Genomic DNA, 20,262 nt, shown 5'->3' with positions numbered 1-20,262 from the left:
ATAAATTACATATTTATGATAATTTATTAAACTATGAATTGATAATTTTTTTGATTTAATAACTGGTATGATTCTAAAAGTGTTAGTTAAAATGACATATGTTCCTAGAACATGGAAAGAAACATTGATCGAGATGACATTTAAACATTATAAACTTTATTTTATATATTTGTGTATAGTTAATTTACATTTTTATTAATTTTTAAGTAGTTAAATATCATTTAAATCATGTTAAAACTATGAACTATTAGTTTAAATGTGATTTTTTGATTGGTTTTCAACTTATTATAAAAGCATTGATAATACCTCAATTTGTTTATTTATTGATTTAAACCATCTTTTTCAACTAATACTTTAAACACAATATTAGCGACATACATTATACGTTACCTAATTAATGATTAAAAGTTCTTTATTATTTATTTATAGTAACCAACTTAGTATATTAATAAGAGCATGATTTTGTTACGATGTTAAGTTAGTCATTCAAATATTTTTATTATTGGTATTTTCGTACCATACCCAAAATCCATTTGACAACCAATCGCTAAAATTATTTTATTAGAGATGAAAAATAATTTTTTTCAACATTTCTTTCTTTGACTTGTTTAAGCTGAAAGCTTCACATTATTTAAATCTATACCTTTAAAATTAATCAAATTTACCATTCTAACCCTTAAAAGCACTACCTATCTAAAAAAAAGAAATCATAAAATTTACATTTGAATTGAAAAAGTAAACCTACTTTCTTCAAAATAATAAAAAAATAAATAAAAAAGACACCTTATTCCTCATTAAATGGGAGAATCTGGCGCCAACCTTGATATTTCATTGTATTTACAACCCAAATCTCCATTGATACATTTAATTGCAAGGTTATCTTCTTCCCTCCTCTTAGGTGGAAAGACTATTCTACCCTTCACATTTTTGGCGAAAAAGAAAAAAAACAGGGTGGAAATAGCAATGAGCCTTAAATACTAATCAATGATGTAAGAAAAGACGGCTATGTCATTGTTTTTTCTTCACCGATTCTCTCTCTATTTGCAGAGTTATTTTCTCTCAGTTTCTCTCCATATTTTCTCTCTCTGATATCAACTTTCTTTTTCAACGTAGGAGATAATACATAGAAGAAGCTATTTCAGAGGTAAAAGAGAATAGAGATTTTGTGTTAATGTTGTTACGTTCTTTTGGTTCCTCAAGTTCTTGTTGTTACCAGCCTATGTTTGTTTGTTTTTCTGTATTACTCTTACTCTTTTTGTGGTCTTCGTATTGATTTACATTTGGTTGCAAAGGTGACGAGGCTTGGTGGGGTTGTGGAGGTTTTTTTTTTTTTCTTTTTTCTAGAGTATTTTCTCGGCAACCAAACAGGGTTGCTGTGGGTTTGGGGAGTGGATGCGGCAAGTGTGACAACAACTGAGGCCAACAATTCAATATGGGACTACTTTTTTTTTTTAATTAATTTTTTTTGTTTATTATTGCCCTAGAGAGATCTGAGGTGGTTTAAGCCCACAACAACAATGTACATACCATGGGATTTAGATCATTAATACCCCTTTTTTAGTCATCTTTTATCTCCCTTCCCTTTGTCTCACCTTTTTTCTAAGTTTCCTTTTTCCCCCTAAAATCAAACAAACACACCAATAACTGTTTTGTTTTTCTTTTTGGGGGAAAAAATGGTTTCCTGGTTATCCCTGGCCTTCTTATGCCATAGGGTTTGGTGAATAGTGCCCCACCAAAAACCCTAGACGAGCTGTATCTTAGTTATTAGCTTAGTTGAAGCTAGTATTTTCAAGTTGAAAAATACCTAAGTCCAGGAAAATAAAATCTATTTATATTAAATTGTATGAATCAGAATGAAAATTTGTACGTCTTAATGGAAATTATTCACCAATCCTTTTGCATTATTCTTTAGGTAAGAGTATCCATCTTAGAAAGGTATTTATAATTTTATTAGCTAAAACCTAGCCTTCTGTCATGCCGGTTCATAAAAATGCTTGATATTCAACTTGGTTAAAGAGAGAGGTTCTAGAGCATGATAAGAGAAATTTCTTCTAGAATCGTGCATAAAGGGAAAAATCTTTCCTCTGATATTTGAGCCATACACATACTTCATATCATTATTCACCATTTTATTTCTGGTTCTTCCATGGCTGCGCAGGAGATATTGGTGGTGCTCGATCTGGCCTCAATGATTGTGCTCCGGCCTGTTTGCTTCTTTGCCCTGTTGATGATTAATTCCTTAAAACTAAATGATTTCTTGATTTCATATGTGATTAATTTCCTTAATCAATGCCACATGATTTTGGGTTGCCAGAGAAAACTGAGAGAAAATAAATAAGCAAAAACTCGAGAGCATGGTGATCGGTGACGAGGGAATGGAAGCGGGCGTGAGATACTGTGGGCGGCTGCGCGTGGCCACGGGGTGAAAACGAGAGGTTTTGTGATGTTGCCGGAGATGAAGATAGGAAAAGGAAGTGGCGTCCATGGATGGTGGGGTCGGTAGTGGAGGTACAGTGGCAGGTTGTGAAGATAAGAGTGGACGATGGTGAAGGTGGACGTTGGCGCGCAGCAAGTATGGCAGCGGTGAGTGACTCTGGGCAGTGGAGGATGGTGATGGCCATCCATGGTGGTGGTCGGAGTGAGGCTATGAGGGTCGTGCAATGGGCCGCTTTGGCGGAATGGAGGGATAATGGTGCAGGCTCTTCAGTGGAGATGGAGGTATAGTATAGAGCGGTAGTGCAGCCGGAGATGGAGGGAGGACTGTGGATGCATGGATCTCCAACTCATGGCTGGCAGCTGTGTGGTGATCCAGCAGAAGGAGAAAAAGAAAAACCATCCTCCCCTCCGGCGGCCCCCACCATCCGCATTGAAGGTGGACTCCCCCAGGATAGTAGGTCCAAAGGAAAGAAAAAAGAAAGAGCCCCTAAAAAATTCTGCCTTAAAGATTCTGATTTTCTATTTTTTTAAAATTCAGATTTTTCCCTAAAGAATCCAGATATTTTCCCTCTTAAAATTCCGATTCCCCCTCTTTCCAATTCTATCTTTTTCTTAAAAAAAAACAAAAATCAAAATAATAAGAATACAAATAAAAATACAAGAGAACCTAAAATTAGGACCAGCTACAGAAAGACAAGTCCTCAAGTACTGTAATTGGTAATAAATTGATCCCAATATTTACTTAGCAGATTTTCTACCAAAAATCAACATTCATTCCCCTTTTATTCAAATTCAAGTCCACCCAAAGAGGCTAAACCCTACAACTCTTTCGATTCATCATCAAGGGAAAAAAAAACCTTTGCATTGATGGTGTAATAATCTATCTCTCACCCTAGACCATCCATGGTTCTATTTCTATCACTTTGCATTGGGCGGAATGTGTCTTCGTCTGCCTTTGTTGGCCATTGAATCCTAACAGTAGAGCACGAGCACAATCATCCTGACCCAGCAAGACACAGATTCGAATGAAGCAACTTTTCTTTACTGATCAGAGTAGGTCGCCACACCTTTGTTCTATAATTCTTTTAAATATTTATCTCTTCAATTTTGGTATTCTCATCCTTTTTTTTTTCCACTAAATTTATGTTGGAATGGTATTAAAGAAAATAAATAAATAAAAATTTGATGAAAATGTAATTTCAATTTGCATGACTCAATAAGAGAAGGTTGAAAATTTTGTTTAGAAAACAACATCAAATTGGCAACATTTTCTTTGAATGTTGTTTTTACATGGGTTTGATCAATTTAGAAAGCATTGAAATCATACTAGATTGTTAATTTTCAAAATGTAGTAACTTCTCTAATTGGAGACAATCCAAAGTCAAATACATCAATTGCAAAATTTGTAATTTTGTAAGCACATAGTGTTCTATCCTTTTGAACAAACTCTTTAAATAATTTTTTAGAGATCATGATTTGATTTGATTTGATTTTGATTTTGATTTGGGTTGCAAGCAATGAAATGTTTGTTTGTGTTTGGGTGATTATATGCATAGTTAATATTGAGTCAACCATAGGGTGATTATAGTTTTTTAGATTTTATATCTTGAAAATTTTGAAATGAATATATTTTCATGTTGTGATTTTGACTAAAGTTAAAGCTCTTTGATATAACCTCATAGACTCGTAGTTAGGAAATATTTTGTTCGAGGCTTTAACCATAAGTTATAGCCATTCCGTATACCATTAGTCAATACTCTCATGAGCACCTTTGATTGGACAATTATAGCCTTGTGGTGAGGGTTCAAGAATATTCCAAAAGATGATAGTATAAAATTAATGACAATTAATCCTCCTTAAAATAAACTATTATAACTTCATAATTACCGGATGTTTTAGCTCATTTTGATTGTAATTTGGTTTCAACTTCTAGAATGGACCATTTTATATTTTATACTTTCTTGGACATCATCCATGAAGTATTATAACTTCGTTGCCAAAGTTGGAGGATATAAATTTTTTTGAGAATACTTTAGTTGGTAGCATAACTGTAATTTTGTCGGCTTCCATACTTTTCCACCTTGAATCTTAGACACATTTTCAAATACCATCAATTTACGTCCTACTAACAAGTTTCCTCGTGTTCTCCACATATCCAACCATCATAAATTAACCATTGACATTTGATCTTAAATTCAAACTTCAATTGAGGAAATATTTGTTTAACGTCTTGTGTATGTCTTTTATTGCCTTGTTGCTAAACTTTAACGTTGAACCATTATTACCACATTGTTGGGGAATATTTTAAGTCACACGATTGATTTTAACATATGGAACGACCTACTTCATATGCTATTCAATTTTTGGAATATTATTGATTGACGATTATAAGTACTTGTTGTTAAAGTTGAAGAATATTTCATTTGGAACTTAACCAAATTTTATCAAGAACATTCCACTCGTTATCATATCTATAATTTTATTGACTTCTATACTTTTCTGCCTTAAATCATAATTGTGTCTTTAAAAAAACATTATAGTGTCTTTTTTTAATTCTTAAGGTTCTCAACAATCATATACTTATCTTCGCATCTCACCCTGAAACTTAAAAAATATTTTGTTTATGTTTGTGAAGTATATGCCACAAATTTGTCTATGGTTTGGTCCCCTTCTAACCATTGTTTACAAACTTATCCATTTAATTTGTAAATTAAATGGGTTTAAAAATTGTTAAGCTATACATATTTATCATTAAATTACACATGACAAGAATAGTAAGTCCGAAATGCTTTATTTAAAATTCAAACGAACATCAAATTTCCCTAATATTTATATTTCTTATCTTAAACATCAACTTAAATGCACTAACAATAACCCTTATCTAAGTATAAAATACACTCTTCATTTATGATTTCAAAATTATTAAACCAAAATAATATATTTAAACTTAATTTCAAAGATTTCTAAACTAGAAATCTTATCCCTTTAAATTTCTTGAAGCTAAAGACTTCACATTATACCTAAAAATAATTTTTAATAAACCTACTTAAATCTATACCCAAAAAATTAATCAAATTTAATCCAACCCATTCTAACCCCTAAAAGCACTTGCCATCTAACCAAAATAATAATAATAATAATAATAATAATAAAAATAAAATTTACCTTTGAATTGAAAAGGTAGACCTAATTTCTTCAAAATAATTAAAAGAAAAAAAATATATAAAAAAGATAAGTTACAAGACATCTTACTCATTAAATTGGAGAATCTGATGCCAACCTCGATACATTCAATTACAGCTTATCTTCTTCCCTCCTTTTTAGGTGAAAAGACTATCCTACCCTTCACATTTTTAGCCAAAAAGCAAAAAATAGGGTGGAAAAATAGCAAATTAGCAATGCGCCTTAAATACTAATCAATGACGCTCAGTGAGGAGTGAGGACTCAGCCTATCTTCACACCATAAATCTCGAGAAATTGAAAAAAAGGGGGTCGGTGGTCTGTACAGCGAATAAAGCTGCACAAAATCCACGTGTGCTAAAGTACGAGGAAAACAACAAAAAAACCCATGTAATAAAAAGACGGCTTAGTCGTTGGTTTTCTTCATTGATTCTCTCTCTATTACAGAGTTATTTTCTCTCACTTTCTCTCCAAATTTTCTCTCTCATATCAACTCTCGTTTTTAACGTAGTAAATAATTCATAGAGCAAGCTATTTCAGAGGTAAAAGAGCATAGAGATTTTGTGTTAGTGGTGTTGCGATCTTGTGGTTCGTCTGGTTCTTGATGTCACCAGCCTATGTTTGTTTGTTTTTCTGTATTATTCGTAATCTTTTTGTGGTCTCTGTATTGATTTACATTTTGTTACAAAGGTGACGAGGTTTGGTGGGGTTGTGGAGGATTTTTTTTTTTTTTTTTTCTGGAGTATTTTCTCGGCAGCCAAACAGGGTTGCCGTGGGTTTAGATAGTGGATCTGTAGATATGCTTGAGACGAATATAACATTTTTCTCAAGATTTGCAAGGGTTTCTTTACTTTTTCCTTCAGATTTTTGGTACTGGCTGAAAGGTGCGATTTTTAAGGAGAGAAATAGATGAAAAGACAACATGCAATGGCCTGAATATGTATATGGACTTGCATGTTGATTTTCTGTAATTTTTTAGTGAATAGATGGTGCAAGTGTAAGGCCAACAATTCAACCTAGGACTACTTTTTCCTTTTTAATTTGTTTTTATGTTTATTATTGCCCTAGAGAGATCTAAGGTGGTTTAAGCCCACAATAATAATGTAGATATCATGGGATTCAGATAATTAATACCCCTTTTTAGTCATCTTTTATCTCCCTTCCTTTTCGTCTCACCATTCTTCTAGGCCATGAATGGATGGATACCTTTTGGAAACCCCAGTTGGGAAAAAAAGATCTGAAATTTCCACATATGGTAATGAAATCTAAGTTCCATTCCCCCCCTCTAAAATCAATCAAAGATACCAATAGTAATTTTGTTTGTTTTTTTTCTTTTTTTGGAAAAATAAAAAAATGGTTTCTTGGTCATCCTTAATATCCCTGGCCATCTTATCCCATAGGGTTTGGTGAATAGTGCCTCATCAAGAAACCCTAGACCCTAACAGCTCATGATGAGGATCTATATCTTAGTTGAAATTAATTTTTTCAAGTTGAAAAATAGTTGAACAACATTTATACCAGGAAAATAAAATTTATTTATACTAAATTGTATGAATCAGAATGAAAATTATTCACCAATCCTTTTCCATTATTCTTTAGATAAAATTATCCATCTTAAAAAGGTATTTATAATTTTATTAGCTGAATCATAGCCTTCTGTCATGGCTTAAATAAATGGTTTATAAAAATGCCTGATATCTTAAGATGCATTAAGATCTTACATGATCTCTATATTAAAATTGCAAAGTAGTAGTCATTTTGCGTGTATGTGTGTGTACACATACAACTTGGTTAAAGAGAAAGATTTCTAGAGTGTAATAAGAGAAATTTCTTCTAGAAATCTTGCATACAGAGAAAAATCTTTCCTCTGATATTTGAGTCATACACATACTTCATATCATTATTCACCATTTTATTTCTGTTTCTTCTATGGCTGCTGCGCAGGAGATATTGGTGGTGCTTGCTTGATCTAATTCAGCAACCAGAATGAAGATTGCCTCAATGATTGTGCTCCGGCCTGTTTGCTTCTTTGCCCTTCTGGTGATTAATTCCTCAAAACTAAATTATTTCTTGATATCATATGTGATTGATTTCCTTTATCAATGCCACATGATTTTCTGTTGCCAAAGAAAACTGAGGAAAAGGAAAACAAAATCTGAATTTTCTTTCTAAGTTGCAATAGTTTTTAAACTATCCCAAGGATTATTTTTTCCTCAGAAATATCAGATCATCATTCTGACAGAGATGAACTTATTATTTTTTTTCTCCTAATATTTTATGTAATATTTGTTAACCCTGGATTTTGATGCTACTCTAACCCTCAATGCAGGCATTTTTAGTACTCCTGCTTCCAAGCGTGGTGATCCCATTATGGTACAATACAATTAAAAAAATAGAGCATGATGCAAAACTGAGCTCTCAAAAGCTCCACACTGAATTGCTTTCAGAGATTAAAAGCACAGCAGAGCTGGTGCATCCAATGAATGCCTCAGCTATGAATTTGGCAAAGGTTCTAAATGCATCTGTGAGCGGAATGAAGCTTCCATTCTCCGAAATTAAGAACAGGGTATGAATCCATCTCCTCCTCTTTTTATGATCAGAGATGTAGTATTTGATTAATAGCAATTGAAAATACCTAATTTTAACATTTCTTGCAGGTGGCGCCCATGTTGTTTCAGGCACTATCCATAACTCCACATGTATCACAAATTTCTTATATTGGAATTGATGGCCTACTCTTCTCCTACTATGCTCATGGAAGCGAAATTTTTGCGCTATATTCTAATTCTTCAATTTCTGTTAATTCAAGTTCCCCGAATGCTACTGCATATACATGGTACATCCAACGGGCAGATAGTGACACAGGAAAGCTGTATGGGGAAGTCATCACTTCCCCTCCGCTGGTAGTGGTTAATGCAAGCTGGTTTCAGGAAGCTATGAATAGTACCAATGGATATTCTTCTTTAGGAACTGAATGGAACAGTGTCCAAGATCTTTTCCTTAACACAGCTAAGGTGGATGGAAGAGGAGCTGTCTCTCTAGGGTTTCCAGTGAAAGAAGTAACTGATTTCTTGTCTGTTATTGATCTTCATGATGGAAGCTTATGCTTGGCTACAGAAGATAATAAAGTGCTCATAGAAGGGCTCCCAAACACACAAATAATGGTTTCTAATGATTCCATTTCTTTCAAAGTAGTAGAGAATCAAGATGGTGATCAAATAAGCCATGTTGGGAACGTCTCGTGTAAGGCCGATGATAGGACACCAAAAGCTTCTGTTTTGAATATTAGCAACAAGGATTATGTAGTTTACTGTTCGCAGCTTGAAATCATGGGAGTGAAATCGGTATGCTCTAAATCTTTACAATAACAATTCAGTATGCCCTAGAATTTTTTGCATTTTTCTTATTAATTTAAACAAGAGCTATTTTCATGTAAACAAAAAATTACTCTATTAGCTAGATTCGTTTTTTGATTACGCGTTTTCTTCCATGTGTTATGATTTTAATACGCTATCTTCCTTTTATCTAGGTGTAATTTAATTACAGTCCATCGTATTAGGGCTAATTTTTTTGCTATAGTTCATCATATTAGGGCTAAATTCATCATCTTAGGGCTAAAGTCATGTGAGATTCATCCCCCAGGTATGAGGAGCTCTGATCAAGAGGAAACCCCTCACACCTTAAAGCTAAAAAGTTCCCAAGAATATTGTCGGCTAGGCAAGTACTGAATCTTTTTTTGCATAGAGTAGCTTTATCCTGTTAGAAATTTTTTTGATTTGATCCCTACTTCATGTTTACTTCCATGTATCTAAATATTGACAGTTTTGATAATTATGTCATGAGCATATCCAACATACACATTCGACCTTGTTCATGCTCGATTCACTGTATTATTAGTGATCTAATATGCATGATTGGTATTCATTTCAATTTAGTAAAACATTCTTCAATTGTTATGCATGAACATTAATTACTCTAAATCTACTTCGTATTCAGGTATATGCATTGGCTTTTCCATACAGGGGACTAGAGAGCCGTGTTCATAAGAGCAGCAGATCAGCACTCATCCTTCATATAGTAATGGTTGTCATTATGGTCATCTTGGTTTCTATGTTCATGTTCTTGCTTGTTGGAGCAGCCAGAAGAGAAATGTACTTACGCGCGAAGCTTATAAAGCAAATGGATGCTACACAGCAAGCTGAAAGGAAGAGTATGAACAAAAGTCTTGCTTTTGCGAGTGCTAGCCATGACGTGCGTGCTTCTCTAGCAGGACTTACCGGTTTGATAGACATATCTAAGGATGAAGTTGCTCCAGGCTCCGAGATAGAGACAAACTTGATACAAATGGAGGGTTGCACGAAGGACCTTTTGGGTAACTCTACTAAGTATTAGTCTATTACTTCTACATTTATGAAGTTTTCTGTAAGTTCCCCTCTTTGTTAAGCTTATGTTCTTACAATTATGTGCATTAATTGTTCAGGTATATTGAATTCTATTCTTGATACCAGCAAAATTGAAGCTGGTAAGATGCAACTGGAAGAGGAGGAATTCAACTTGGAAGAGCTTCTTGAAGATGTTGTTGATTTGTATCATCCTGTTGGTATGAAAAAAGGCATAGATGTCGTGTTGGATCCTCACGATGGTTCTGTTGCTAAGTTTTCACGTGTTAAAGGCGACCGCATGAAGCTCAAACAGGTTTTGTGCAACTTGCTAAGTAATGCTGTCAAATTTACCTCTGAGGGACATGTATCCATTCGAGCTTGGGCTAAGAAACCAAGTTCAGAAAGTTCGGTCCTAGCTTCTAGCCAGAAAAGCATGTTGAACCGTTTATGGAGCTTTTTTTGCAAGAATAATGAAGCATTCAAGGACCTGGAAGCCAGCAATAAAGTCCAAAAAAACCCTAATTGTATGGAGTTTGTGTTTGAGGTGGATGATACTGGTAAAGGAGTCCCCAAAGAGAAGCAGAAGTCTGTCTTTGAAAACTATGTTCAGGTCAAAGAAACAGCTCTTGGAACAGGAGGCACTGGCTTAGGCCTTGGTATTGTTCAATCTCTGGTATGTAAGCCAAACTGGTGAAAAATTTAACTTATTTTTCAGTTTGAAAATTAATACTGATAAAATAATACTGGATGTTGCTGGCTTCAACCTGTAAAGTCTACAAAATTAGTGCTCTAATGCACTTCTAGGATGGAGCTTGAGCAATCAACTGCAGCAAGATTCAACTTTTCAATGACTTATAACTTCAATTTCAAATTTTCTACAGGTTCGTCTAATGGGCGGAGATATTGGAATTGTTGATAAGGAAATCGGCGCAAAGGGGACTTGCTTCAGGTTCAATATTTTCCTTACAACCTGTGACACTGTTCCATCTGATCATGGAAAGGAAGAGGACATTGAAGCACAAGGGCATGCTACGTCCAATTACTCATATCAACCTCTAGATTTGAGGATTCAAACTACATGCAATCCGGGTTTGAATATTCTTACCTCGCCAAGGCCTAGTCCCAGGGCCGAGGGATCCCATGTGATAATCTTGATGCAAAGTGATGAAAGGAGAAGAATCACGCAAAAGTTATTTGAAACCCTAGGCATAAAAGTATCAGTACTGAAGGAATGGGAGCGGTTTTTGTATGCCCTCAAGAAGATAAGGCGAAAGGCAAGCCTTTCACATCGCAGCTCATCTGGGATATCAGAATTTAGTCCACGAAGCTTTAGATCTGGTTCCTTCAGCTCTAATGCCGGACCTAAGGATATGCCGCTAAGTGCCATGGATGGAACTGATCTAACATTGCCCACCCCAAGAAAGACCTACGCTAGAGGCACGCCGAGGTTCATCTTAATTCTGATTGAAGCCACTGCTGGGCCATTTCCTGAACTTTGCAGGGCTGTGGCTGAATTTAGAAAAGACCTTCAGAATACTTGCTGTCGGGCTGTTTGGTTAGATAAACCAACTCTCCGCAGTGTCAATTTCAGAGACGTCCCCGAGGAGATGATTTCGCCCAATGATCTAGTGATGCTGAAACCTTTTCACGGATCACGGTTGTATCAAGTGGCTAAACTCCTCCCAGAATTTGGTGGCCCAATGCTGGGCATTTCAGCCGTCTCACAGGTTGGAAAAGCAGGTCCAGAACCAAGCTTACCTTCGCTTCCAACTACTAACAGGACCACACCAAGAAAATCCCGGAGTCGAGTACGCCTGGTTAAAGAACCAGAAATACAAGAAGTTGGGACTTCAAGTAACCAAAACCCCTTGAGGGGGAAAAGGGTTTTGATTGCTGAGGATTCTGTGGTGCTGTGCAAGCTGGCTACGGCCCATGTCACTCGACTCGGTGGAACCGTCGAAGCCTGTGACAATGGAGCAAAAGCTGTGGAGTTAGTTTGCAATGGTCTACGCAATAATACGAAGAATAACGCCTCCATCATTCTTCCCTACGATTACATTCTAATGGACTGCGAGGTACAGTTTACACTTCCAGTCTCTTTTACATATCACAAGTTCGATTTCTAGAAACATGTACAGATGATTCAAAACACTAGCATTATGCATTCTAGGTAAACAAACACTACTGCAGTCTGAGAAAATTCGGATCATTTTTATTTGTTACCAATTATAATGGTAATTAAGAATCCCTTGAAGTAAGATCTACAGTATGCATGAAGGTATAAATTTCTTTTGCTATAATGTTTCACAGATGCCAGAAATGGATGGATATGAAGCAACAAAACGCATAAGGGAGGAGGAACAGCAGTATGGCGTTCATATCCCGATCATTGCATTAACTGCTCATTCAAATGGGGAGGAAGCGAAGAGGACAATCGAGGCTGGAATGGATTATCATTTATCAAAGCCGCTTAAAAGGGAAACTCTGACGGGAGCCATTGAGTATATGAACAGCAGATGAAATTGATTTTGAGCCCTTCTAATTAATTATTTTTCCTGTATCATGTATTATACCATATCTGTTGTAATAGCTGTGTTTGGTGCAGAAGTGGAAGTATGTTTGGCATGAAGACAAGGATAGGGCAAGTTAGAGAGGTTATAATAATAGGAAACCAAACACAGGATTTTATTAGAAATCAACTCAAATGTTGAGAGGGGAAGAGGATTCCAAGAGTCCTCTACAAGCAACAAATGATGTTTATCCCTACAAGTCTGCATGAGTAGTTCCCACATCTCCCATTCCAAATTCCCTCCTCTTTCTCTGTTGTTCAAATTTTCTCGGATTCTCACAACATGGGTCATCCAGTTGAAGCTCTCTGATGATGTGAGTTATGTTGGCTTAATTTGACTTCCAATATTAATACGTATAATTAGTTGTGGGTTGTTTCAAACTTTTTTAAATACATTTTAAACTACTACAAATGTTCAAATTCCACCTTAATATTTTTGTTTAACCCATTTATCAGTGTCTATGCTTCTTTCCCTTCCACATTCAAGTGAATTGAGTTCCTTAGTAGAATTCTGACGTGACCATATAGTGAGAGTGCACCCTTACCTAAGAGTCAGTTGTCGAATCCAGGAGATCGAATCCCACCATCTTATTGCGCGGACTTATATACCAGAGGGGGCAAAAGATGAAATTGTAGTCCAAGTTCCTGACATCATCAAGTTAGAGTTCTTCCATGGGACCAACTATAAAAGATGGAGTAGAAAGATACTATTTATCCTACAAACAACACATGCATGTGGATTTCATACCCACTTAACCAAAGCCAAATGGTAAACTTCTTGAATTAAAGCTCAGATGTTGGCATGTTGCTTGAACATGGAAGAAGGCTAAACATCTTTGTAAGAATAATTTTCTTAATGGTGTGGTCAACGAGTTCTATGATCCATATTTTAGATATGATCCCGCTAAAGATATATAGGCGGATAATCTTAAAAAGAAATATATCACTGAAGATGCTGGTACTAAATAATTTTCTATAGACAATTTTCTAGATTTTAATATGGTGGATAAAAATTCTATTTCTACTCAAATCCATGAGTACCAACGTATTTAGAAAATTTTAATTCCATTCTTGTTTGAGATGTTTTTGAAATGATGGATTTTCACTTCAAGCATTGATATATGTTTCTGCTAATTATCCGGGTAAAAAAAACTAGTCAAATTTTGTATTCCAATTCTTATTTAAATTAAAAAAAAATCTTCATAATTTTTTTGTCTCCTAAATTTTTCCATGTTATATTTGATGTCATTTTACTAGATATTTTTGTATTATTATTGTTCTTTGTTGTTAGGTTATTGTGGATGAATTTTAAGCTGGTGCAAGAGAAAATACTCATGATTCTCATAGGTATTAGCTATTCACGTTAACTCCAAACAGGAGGCTGAGGTTGCAGTACTTTTGGCAGCATTCGGCTTGTCAGACTTTGTGGTCGAGAGGACTTCTACTCTGGGCATCTTACGAGTAGCTCATATGGAAAAAGGCTCATGGAGGCTTGCACCAAATATTCCATATATTAATAGAGTTGGGATGCTCCATTTAAGAGGTTCCTTGCTTGACTAATTAGATGACAGATGGGTTAACTAAATTAGCAAAGCACTTGGTATATTTTGTTGGAAATTATTTGCCTCTTGAGTTTATTTAATGGTTGCTTACAGATTACCTCATCCTTTGTAACTTCACTCTTAAATTTTATGTTCAGTTCCTTTAAAGGAGCCTATTCCTGTCTTTGAGTATATACACTGTGAAAGAACGTTCTCTCCTTACCATAATCTAAGCTGGCATCTTGCAAAGGAATTCATTCTCTTGTATTCTAAGTTTGTACCTCATATTTTTAACATTTTTTCTAACATATTTGAATGGCTAAGTGAAGATTATTAGCAAAATCTTCTAATGCATATGGCTATCTGTACCCAGATGGTAAGGATAGTTACAGAGAATGCAACTCGATATTATTGCATTTCTGAATTACTTTCTCAAAGAGGCTGCATATAGGCAAAGAGTTCATTGCCATACATTGCATATTCTCGTACCGCTTAGGAAACATAAAAAAAAAAAAAGGGGAGAGGAAGAAAAAGGGAAAAGGGAAAATCTTTGGGTGTATCACCACCCCAACCACACATTTCTAAACCATATTGCTGCAGGAATTTGAAGCCCCATTTCCTATAGCTCATCCTGCAAATTGAAAAAATATATGAGAACAGAATTTGAATGTGTTTAAGCTGGGAGATCCAGATAAATTGAACAGAGAAGCATACGTGAGCCTCATCATCATCATCAGCATCATCTTTTTCTGTCTCTGCATTAGATTCATCATCGGATTCATTGCCTTCTGCATCATCATCATCCTCCTCAGCCTGTCCCACAAATAAGAAGAGTAAGAATGTTCTTATGCCTAATGAAACCCTGGAAGAGACTTTATTGAACTTACATCTGAATCATCTGGGTCATCCTTTGATTCCTGAAATGATCAAATTCAGAGTTAGAAACCTATCCTATTAATTAATAATACAGACTGATCCAGAAAACATTTTGGCTATGCTTTCAGAAAATTCGAGAGTAACAAAATATCCAGTAATTTGCTGTGGCGAAAAGGGTCCTCAAAGTAGCAAATAGAGCAATTACCACAAGGAGTTATCTAGAAAACCAGAATTTTTCTTTCAATAGTTAAATATCATTAGACACCAAGGTAATTGGTCATTAGAGCAGGTACATCAGGTGTTAAATATCAAGCCAACTAAAATACTATCTTTTTATACAGTAATGAGTGGCCACCAAAAAGAATTAAATACTTTCTTCCATGTGAATGAATGCATGCATGTACATCAGGTCTTAAACATAAAGCTAACTTAAATAATATCCTTTTATACTTTAATGAGTGGTCAACAAAAAGAATTAAATTACTTCCTTCCATGTGACCGTGTATGCATGTATGCTCACAATAGAGAACCACAGGGGGAACTGTGAAATCTGTCATTGAAGCACAAAAATACAAACTTATGTTGCCTACAAAGATATCTATAGAGAATGAAGACAGTACCTCTTCTTTTCTTTTCTTCTCTTGCTCTTCAAATGCCGTCTTCTCAGCCTGCAAATCAGTGAGCTCAAAATCAATAGAAAATACAAAATTTCATAAAGCAACATGAAACAGCAGATTGCAACATACATCCTTGTGCTTTCCCCAAGTTTCTTCAGCAAGCTTCTTTGCATAATCAGGATCATCGCAAACCAAAATATTGTCGAACATGGTCCCAGATTTCACCTGGTGCATGCATTTTGTAGCTTGCTTGATTAGGATGTGAATTATAATTTAAGAATAGTACAGGGTAAACTATAGAGATGATTACCTGCCACAGTTCAATGCCTACATATTTTAAATGGGGGTAAATAAAAAAATCTGGGTCATCCTTGAAATCTAAAAAGGCAAAAAACACACACAAATTTAAGATGTTGAAAATATATCAGTATTAGAAAATAACATTAAAGAACACCAAGACTGCAAACAAATTAAAATGTTGAAGTGGAATATGCAAGAACCTGGGTTGTCAATCATAGGTGCCTTCCATTTTCCCTTGTAGCTGGGGTTTTTTATTTGCTGCCAATGGTTCAAGAACAATTAGTGAACTGTCAACTTCCAAAATTCCATAACATCATCTTAACTAATAAACATTTCAGCGAACCTTGGGCTTCCATGGTCCCTTGTACTCAGGGTTAGCTATTGTTGGAGGTGTCCATTCACCATCTTCCTCATCATCCCAATCTTCAGGCTAGGGTCATAAAGCCGATTATTCAGTAACAAGTTTCTCCCCATGAAATTATGGTTCCTTATAAAAGAATTTACCATACTGAACTATAAATTCTAATTACTTACCTTTTTGGCATCAGGATCAGGTAGCTCCTTTGGAATGTCATCATAACCCTTCATACAAGATGTGGTATATGGTCAAACAAAAAGGTCTCATATTTCTATTGGAATTTAAGAGTTAAGTTTCCAGATAAAGGAAAACTACCTCTGGCTTCTTATCTTCAGGGTCAGGAATATACTCTTTATCATCCCAAGCTTCAGGCTGTAAATCCAACACATTCTTCTTGTCAAAAAGGAAAGAAAATCTAACACACTCTTGAACTCTGGGTTACTGCCAAAATTTAACATAATGCAACAATCTAAACAGAAGATAAAAAATAACTTCTTATGAGTAATTACTTTTTTGGCTTTGGCATCCTTGATCTGCTTTGGAGGGAGAATGTCCCAATCAGAATAAAGACTACCAGATTGTTTCTCCACATTGTCGATAAGGATACTGTAGGTAGCATCAGGTCGGAGAACAAAAGTATAAACATGAGTCAACTGGTCAGTCTCACAAGGCACATCCTTCTTGATCAAGTGATTTGATCCCTGGTATGAAAAAATGGCATGAACTTTTTTGGTGCTATATCCGCATATGTCAGGTCCAAACATGATACTGCAGTCCACAGAATACAAAATTTGTCGGGTTAGAACCCAACTAGGAAAGAAAATTGAAAGGAGCAAAAAGGATTGTTCAGCAGAGGCACATGTCACCTATAAGGGGTATCACCACCAAATTTCTTTTGATCAACTTCACCACTGAGCAACTTCATGTAGCCGCCACCACAATCTAGCTTTTGTTCGTGCTTAACAGAAAACTGGAAAACCAAAGTCTTATCCTTGTTACTGAATTCAGGGAACTCAGCTGAGATTGCATAGAACTTATAGTCTTCACTAGTCTGAATACCTGGACCCAGATTCAAACCATATAAGTAGTCTGAAAACTCTTAATAAGGAAAATCACACCTGAAATGAGAACCCTTAAACAAAAGCAAGAGGTCTCAAAGCACTTTTCATCTTTGTTAATGTACAGACAGTATAATGATGGATAGCATACCTTTATCATTCGGGTCCCCACTCCATTTCCCGGAAGTGTAGTTCCATTGCCCTGCCAGGTTCGCATCCTTCTTCCAATCAGATACAACCCATCGATCCTCCCATCCATCTAAATGTTAGCCATTATGGAAACATATTCATAAAACTTAGTAAAAAGGGAAACAATTTGAAAAAAGAAGTGAAGATTAATGAAAAACAAAAAGTTATACATCTTCCATCCAATTGACCCTGTGAAGAGGACAAACAAACAAATCACCAAGCATACCAAATGAATCAAGTGAAGTTATACATCATCCATCCAGTTGACCCCATGAAGAGGACAAATAAACAAATCATCAAACATACCAAATAGGGATGGCAGTTGTGTGGGTTACTCGGGTAACCCGCCCCGCCCCTATTGGAACGGGTATGAAATATAAAAATCAGGTATAGGACGGGTTTGGGGATATTTGAAAAACCCAAACTGGGCTTAGGATGGGTATGGATTTTGTCACAACTTGTCCCGCCCCACCCCAAATATTAATTTACAAAATTATCCTTCAATTACCAGTAGAATACCAAAAAACTCCCACTATTTATAGACTTCTTTCTTCACATTTGCCCTAATTCTGACAGCCCATTCTTCTTCTTCCTACTCCAATGTACTACACGAAACCCTATATCCAAAGATCAATAGCTCTTCTTCTTCCCCCCTCACACCAATTGAAAGACTCCGAAATTGATTCCATGTTGCTCTTGCTTTAGCCTCAACACCCAAAACTCCTCTACCGCATCGTCAAACTGGTCATAGGCCACATTGTTCCTATCCACCACTCATTTGTACCCATCGTTGGCATCTTCAAGCTTCCCCAATCTCCTTGCCCTAAATATGTGTAAGGCAATCATCTAAAGCACTACCTCAAAGTCTTTGTCTGAGAGCACATCACAAGAAGAATGTGAAAGTTTTTTAAGTAGTGAATTTGATGAAATCCTAGTTCAAAGATTGGCTTTGAGAGGGATCCAAATCCATGGCTAATGTTGACCCATGTTCCCATTTGGTTCATTGTTCATTCTGCCATCTTCTAAATTGTTCAGATGATTTTATTTTTTTATTTTTTGGTATTTTGCATTAGTTTTCAATTATTTAAGCTAACTATAAGCTTAAAATTATTGATAGTTGTGGTGTTAATTTGAACTTTTACATATAATTTTTTTCTTCATATTTGACAGATCATAAAAATCTCATTATTTTGCAGTGAAAGAAGAATGCAATTAGGTATGGTATCCACCCATTACTAGTTAGGGTTATGGCTTGGATCGGTCATACTAGACCAAATTTGACAAAATGCACATCCGGGATGGGCCAAGGATGGGATCATTAATCCTTTCGTCAACGGGGATGGGAACAAATCAACCTGCCCCAACACAGGTTTGGGATGGGGATGAGAGATAACTGTGTAATATGGGAATAGGATAGGGGTGGCCCGTCCCAAACCCACCCTGTTGCCATCCCCAATACCAAATGAATCGAGTGCACCATATCTCAAGAATTTAAAACAGTGAAGTTATACATCATCCAACCAGTTGACCCTGTGAAGAGGACAAACAAACAAATCACCAAACATACTAAATGAATTGAGTACACCATATCTCCAGAATTTAAAACAGTTTATACAGATGCTGTAAAAAAAACCCTGTTACTGCAAGGAAAAGTATCTTCCCTAAAGCGTTCCCCAAATATCCAGCATAATACCAACAACATAGCATCCCAAAAATAGAAAACTCTGATTACATTCTGCAAAGAACACAAGACACCGGCGCCCAAGTTTTCCAATAAATCACAAACCATATGCATTGCATCCGCCAACAACCAAACCGCAGGCTTTGGCATGAAAATGAATTCTTTTTCAAAAGGAAAATGCTGCAACCCTCCTTCATTTCGGAGAAAGAAGTCAATTCAAAAAAAAAAAAAAAAAAATGCCTTAATCCCAACTGCATGTGATCATCCACATGAACCCTTTTTTATTAGTTCTACACAGATGAACTTCACAGCAGACCACAAATTTTTTAGCCACACAAGCAGAATAGCATTTTTATCATCGGAAAACATATACGCATACATTAAAACCTCCAAAAAATTGAAATGGCCATCCTTGCCGTCCATTCAGATAGAAAGAAAAGACAGTAACCTCAGAAACGAACAATTTTTTAAACACAAACAAAAATCACCATGCATCCATCTGAATCAGAAAGTGATTCTCACGACACACAGTAACCAAATTCGCGGATTCTTGTCCCAATTCAACATAGAAAAACCGAAATGATTCGACTCGATCATGAATTGATCCAGGAACAGAGGAAATGAGTGTGCATGTACACCGACAAATGAGCAGAGATGAGAGAAATGTGTGGTTACCTTCAAAGCGCTCTTCGAAATAGACGTGTGACGAAGCGACTGTGAGGAAAGCGAATACTATCGCAACAATGAGATTAGGGCTAGTCGCCATCGCTGAGCCTCGAGAAGTTCTTCCACTCAGAAGAACACTTAGAAAGTTCGCCACCGTATTGATCTATTTTAATTTTTATATTTTTTTTCTTACCGTGATAAACTGAATTTTATTCCGTTTTCACGTCCATTGACGTGGTTGGCTTACATTTTTTATTCGTTGTTCTTGCGCAATTTTTTATATATCCTTTCATTTATTTATAATTTATTTATTGATTTTTTAATTATTTTCTATAATAATTTTAAAAAATAAATTTTGAGAACGGTTTTTAAAAATTATTCTTTAATTTTTATAAAATAAACATTTATT

The 20,262-nt window shown here is 35.6% G+C and overlaps 2 protein-coding genes across 2 annotated transcripts; one reads left to right on the top strand and one right to left on the bottom strand.

Annotated features, from left to right (window-relative positions):
* Positions 1–2,487: 2,487 nt before the first annotated feature.
* LOC117918209 (histidine kinase CKI1) lies at positions 2,488–12,518 on the top strand. Its single transcript, XM_034834717.1, has 7 exons — positions 2,488–2,718; positions 7,946–8,182; positions 8,274–8,960; positions 9,613–9,988; positions 10,097–10,671; positions 10,880–12,073; positions 12,309–12,518. The coding sequence occupies exons 1-7, from the start codon at positions 2,488–2,490 to the stop codon at positions 12,516–12,518; spliced, it is 3,510 nt and encodes a 1,169-aa protein (XP_034690608.1).
* Positions 12,519–14,438: 1,920 nt separating this feature from the next.
* Positions 14,439–20,000, bottom strand: LOC117918692 (calreticulin-like). Its single transcript, XM_034835523.1, has 14 exons — positions 19,863–20,000; positions 17,469–17,576; positions 17,126–17,318; positions 16,769–17,027; positions 16,575–16,631; positions 16,436–16,483; positions 16,245–16,331; positions 16,102–16,159; positions 15,912–15,979; positions 15,731–15,826; positions 15,605–15,652; positions 14,996–15,025; positions 14,823–14,921; positions 14,439–14,739 (listed from the first exon to the last, which is right to left on the bottom strand). Exons 1-14 carry the CDS (start codon positions 19,951–19,953, stop codon positions 14,728–14,730), a joined length of 1,254 nt encoding a protein of 417 aa, XP_034691414.1. The 5' UTR covers positions 19,954–20,000; the 3' UTR covers positions 14,439–14,727.
* Positions 20,001–20,262: the final 262 nt, after the last annotated feature.

This window comes from Vitis riparia, chromosome 7 (assembly GCF_004353265.1).
Source record: "Vitis riparia cultivar Riparia Gloire de Montpellier isolate 1030 chromosome 7, EGFV_Vit.rip_1.0, whole genome shotgun sequence".
NCBI classification, from domain to species: Eukaryota; Viridiplantae; Streptophyta; class Magnoliopsida; order Vitales; family Vitaceae; genus Vitis; species Vitis riparia.
This window is presented reverse-complemented; position numbering and strand designations above follow the sequence as displayed.

What these genes read in the sequence shown, in the direction of transcription:
- LOC117918209 (XM_034834717.1), top strand. Translation starts at nt 2,488, where the DNA reads ATGGTGGGGTCGGTAGTGGAGGTACAGTGGCAGGTTGTGAAGATAAGA. An exon ending in GCTCTTCAGTGGAGATGGAG is followed by an intron (nt 2,719 to 7,945) that starts GTATAGTATAGA and finishes CCCTCAATGCAG; the next exon opens with GCATTTTTAGTACTCCTGCT. An exon ending in ACATTCTAATGGACTGCGAG is followed by an intron (nt 12,074 to 12,308) that starts GTACAGTTTACA and finishes AATGTTTCACAG; the next exon opens with ATGCCAGAAATGGATGGATA.
- LOC117918692 (XM_034835523.1), bottom strand. Translation starts at nt 19,953, where the DNA reads ATGGCGACTAGCCCTAATCTCATTGTTGCGATAGTATTCGCTTTCCTC. An exon ending in CTTGGGGAAAGCACAAGGAT is followed by an intron (nt 15,653 to 15,730) that starts GTATGTTGCAAT and finishes ACTGATTTGCAG; the next exon opens with GCTGAGAAGACGGCATTTGA. An exon ending in AGAAGAAAAGAAAAGAAGAG is followed by an intron (nt 15,026 to 15,604) that starts GTACTGTCTTCA and finishes TGATCATTTCAG; the next exon opens with GAATCAAAGGATGACCCAGA.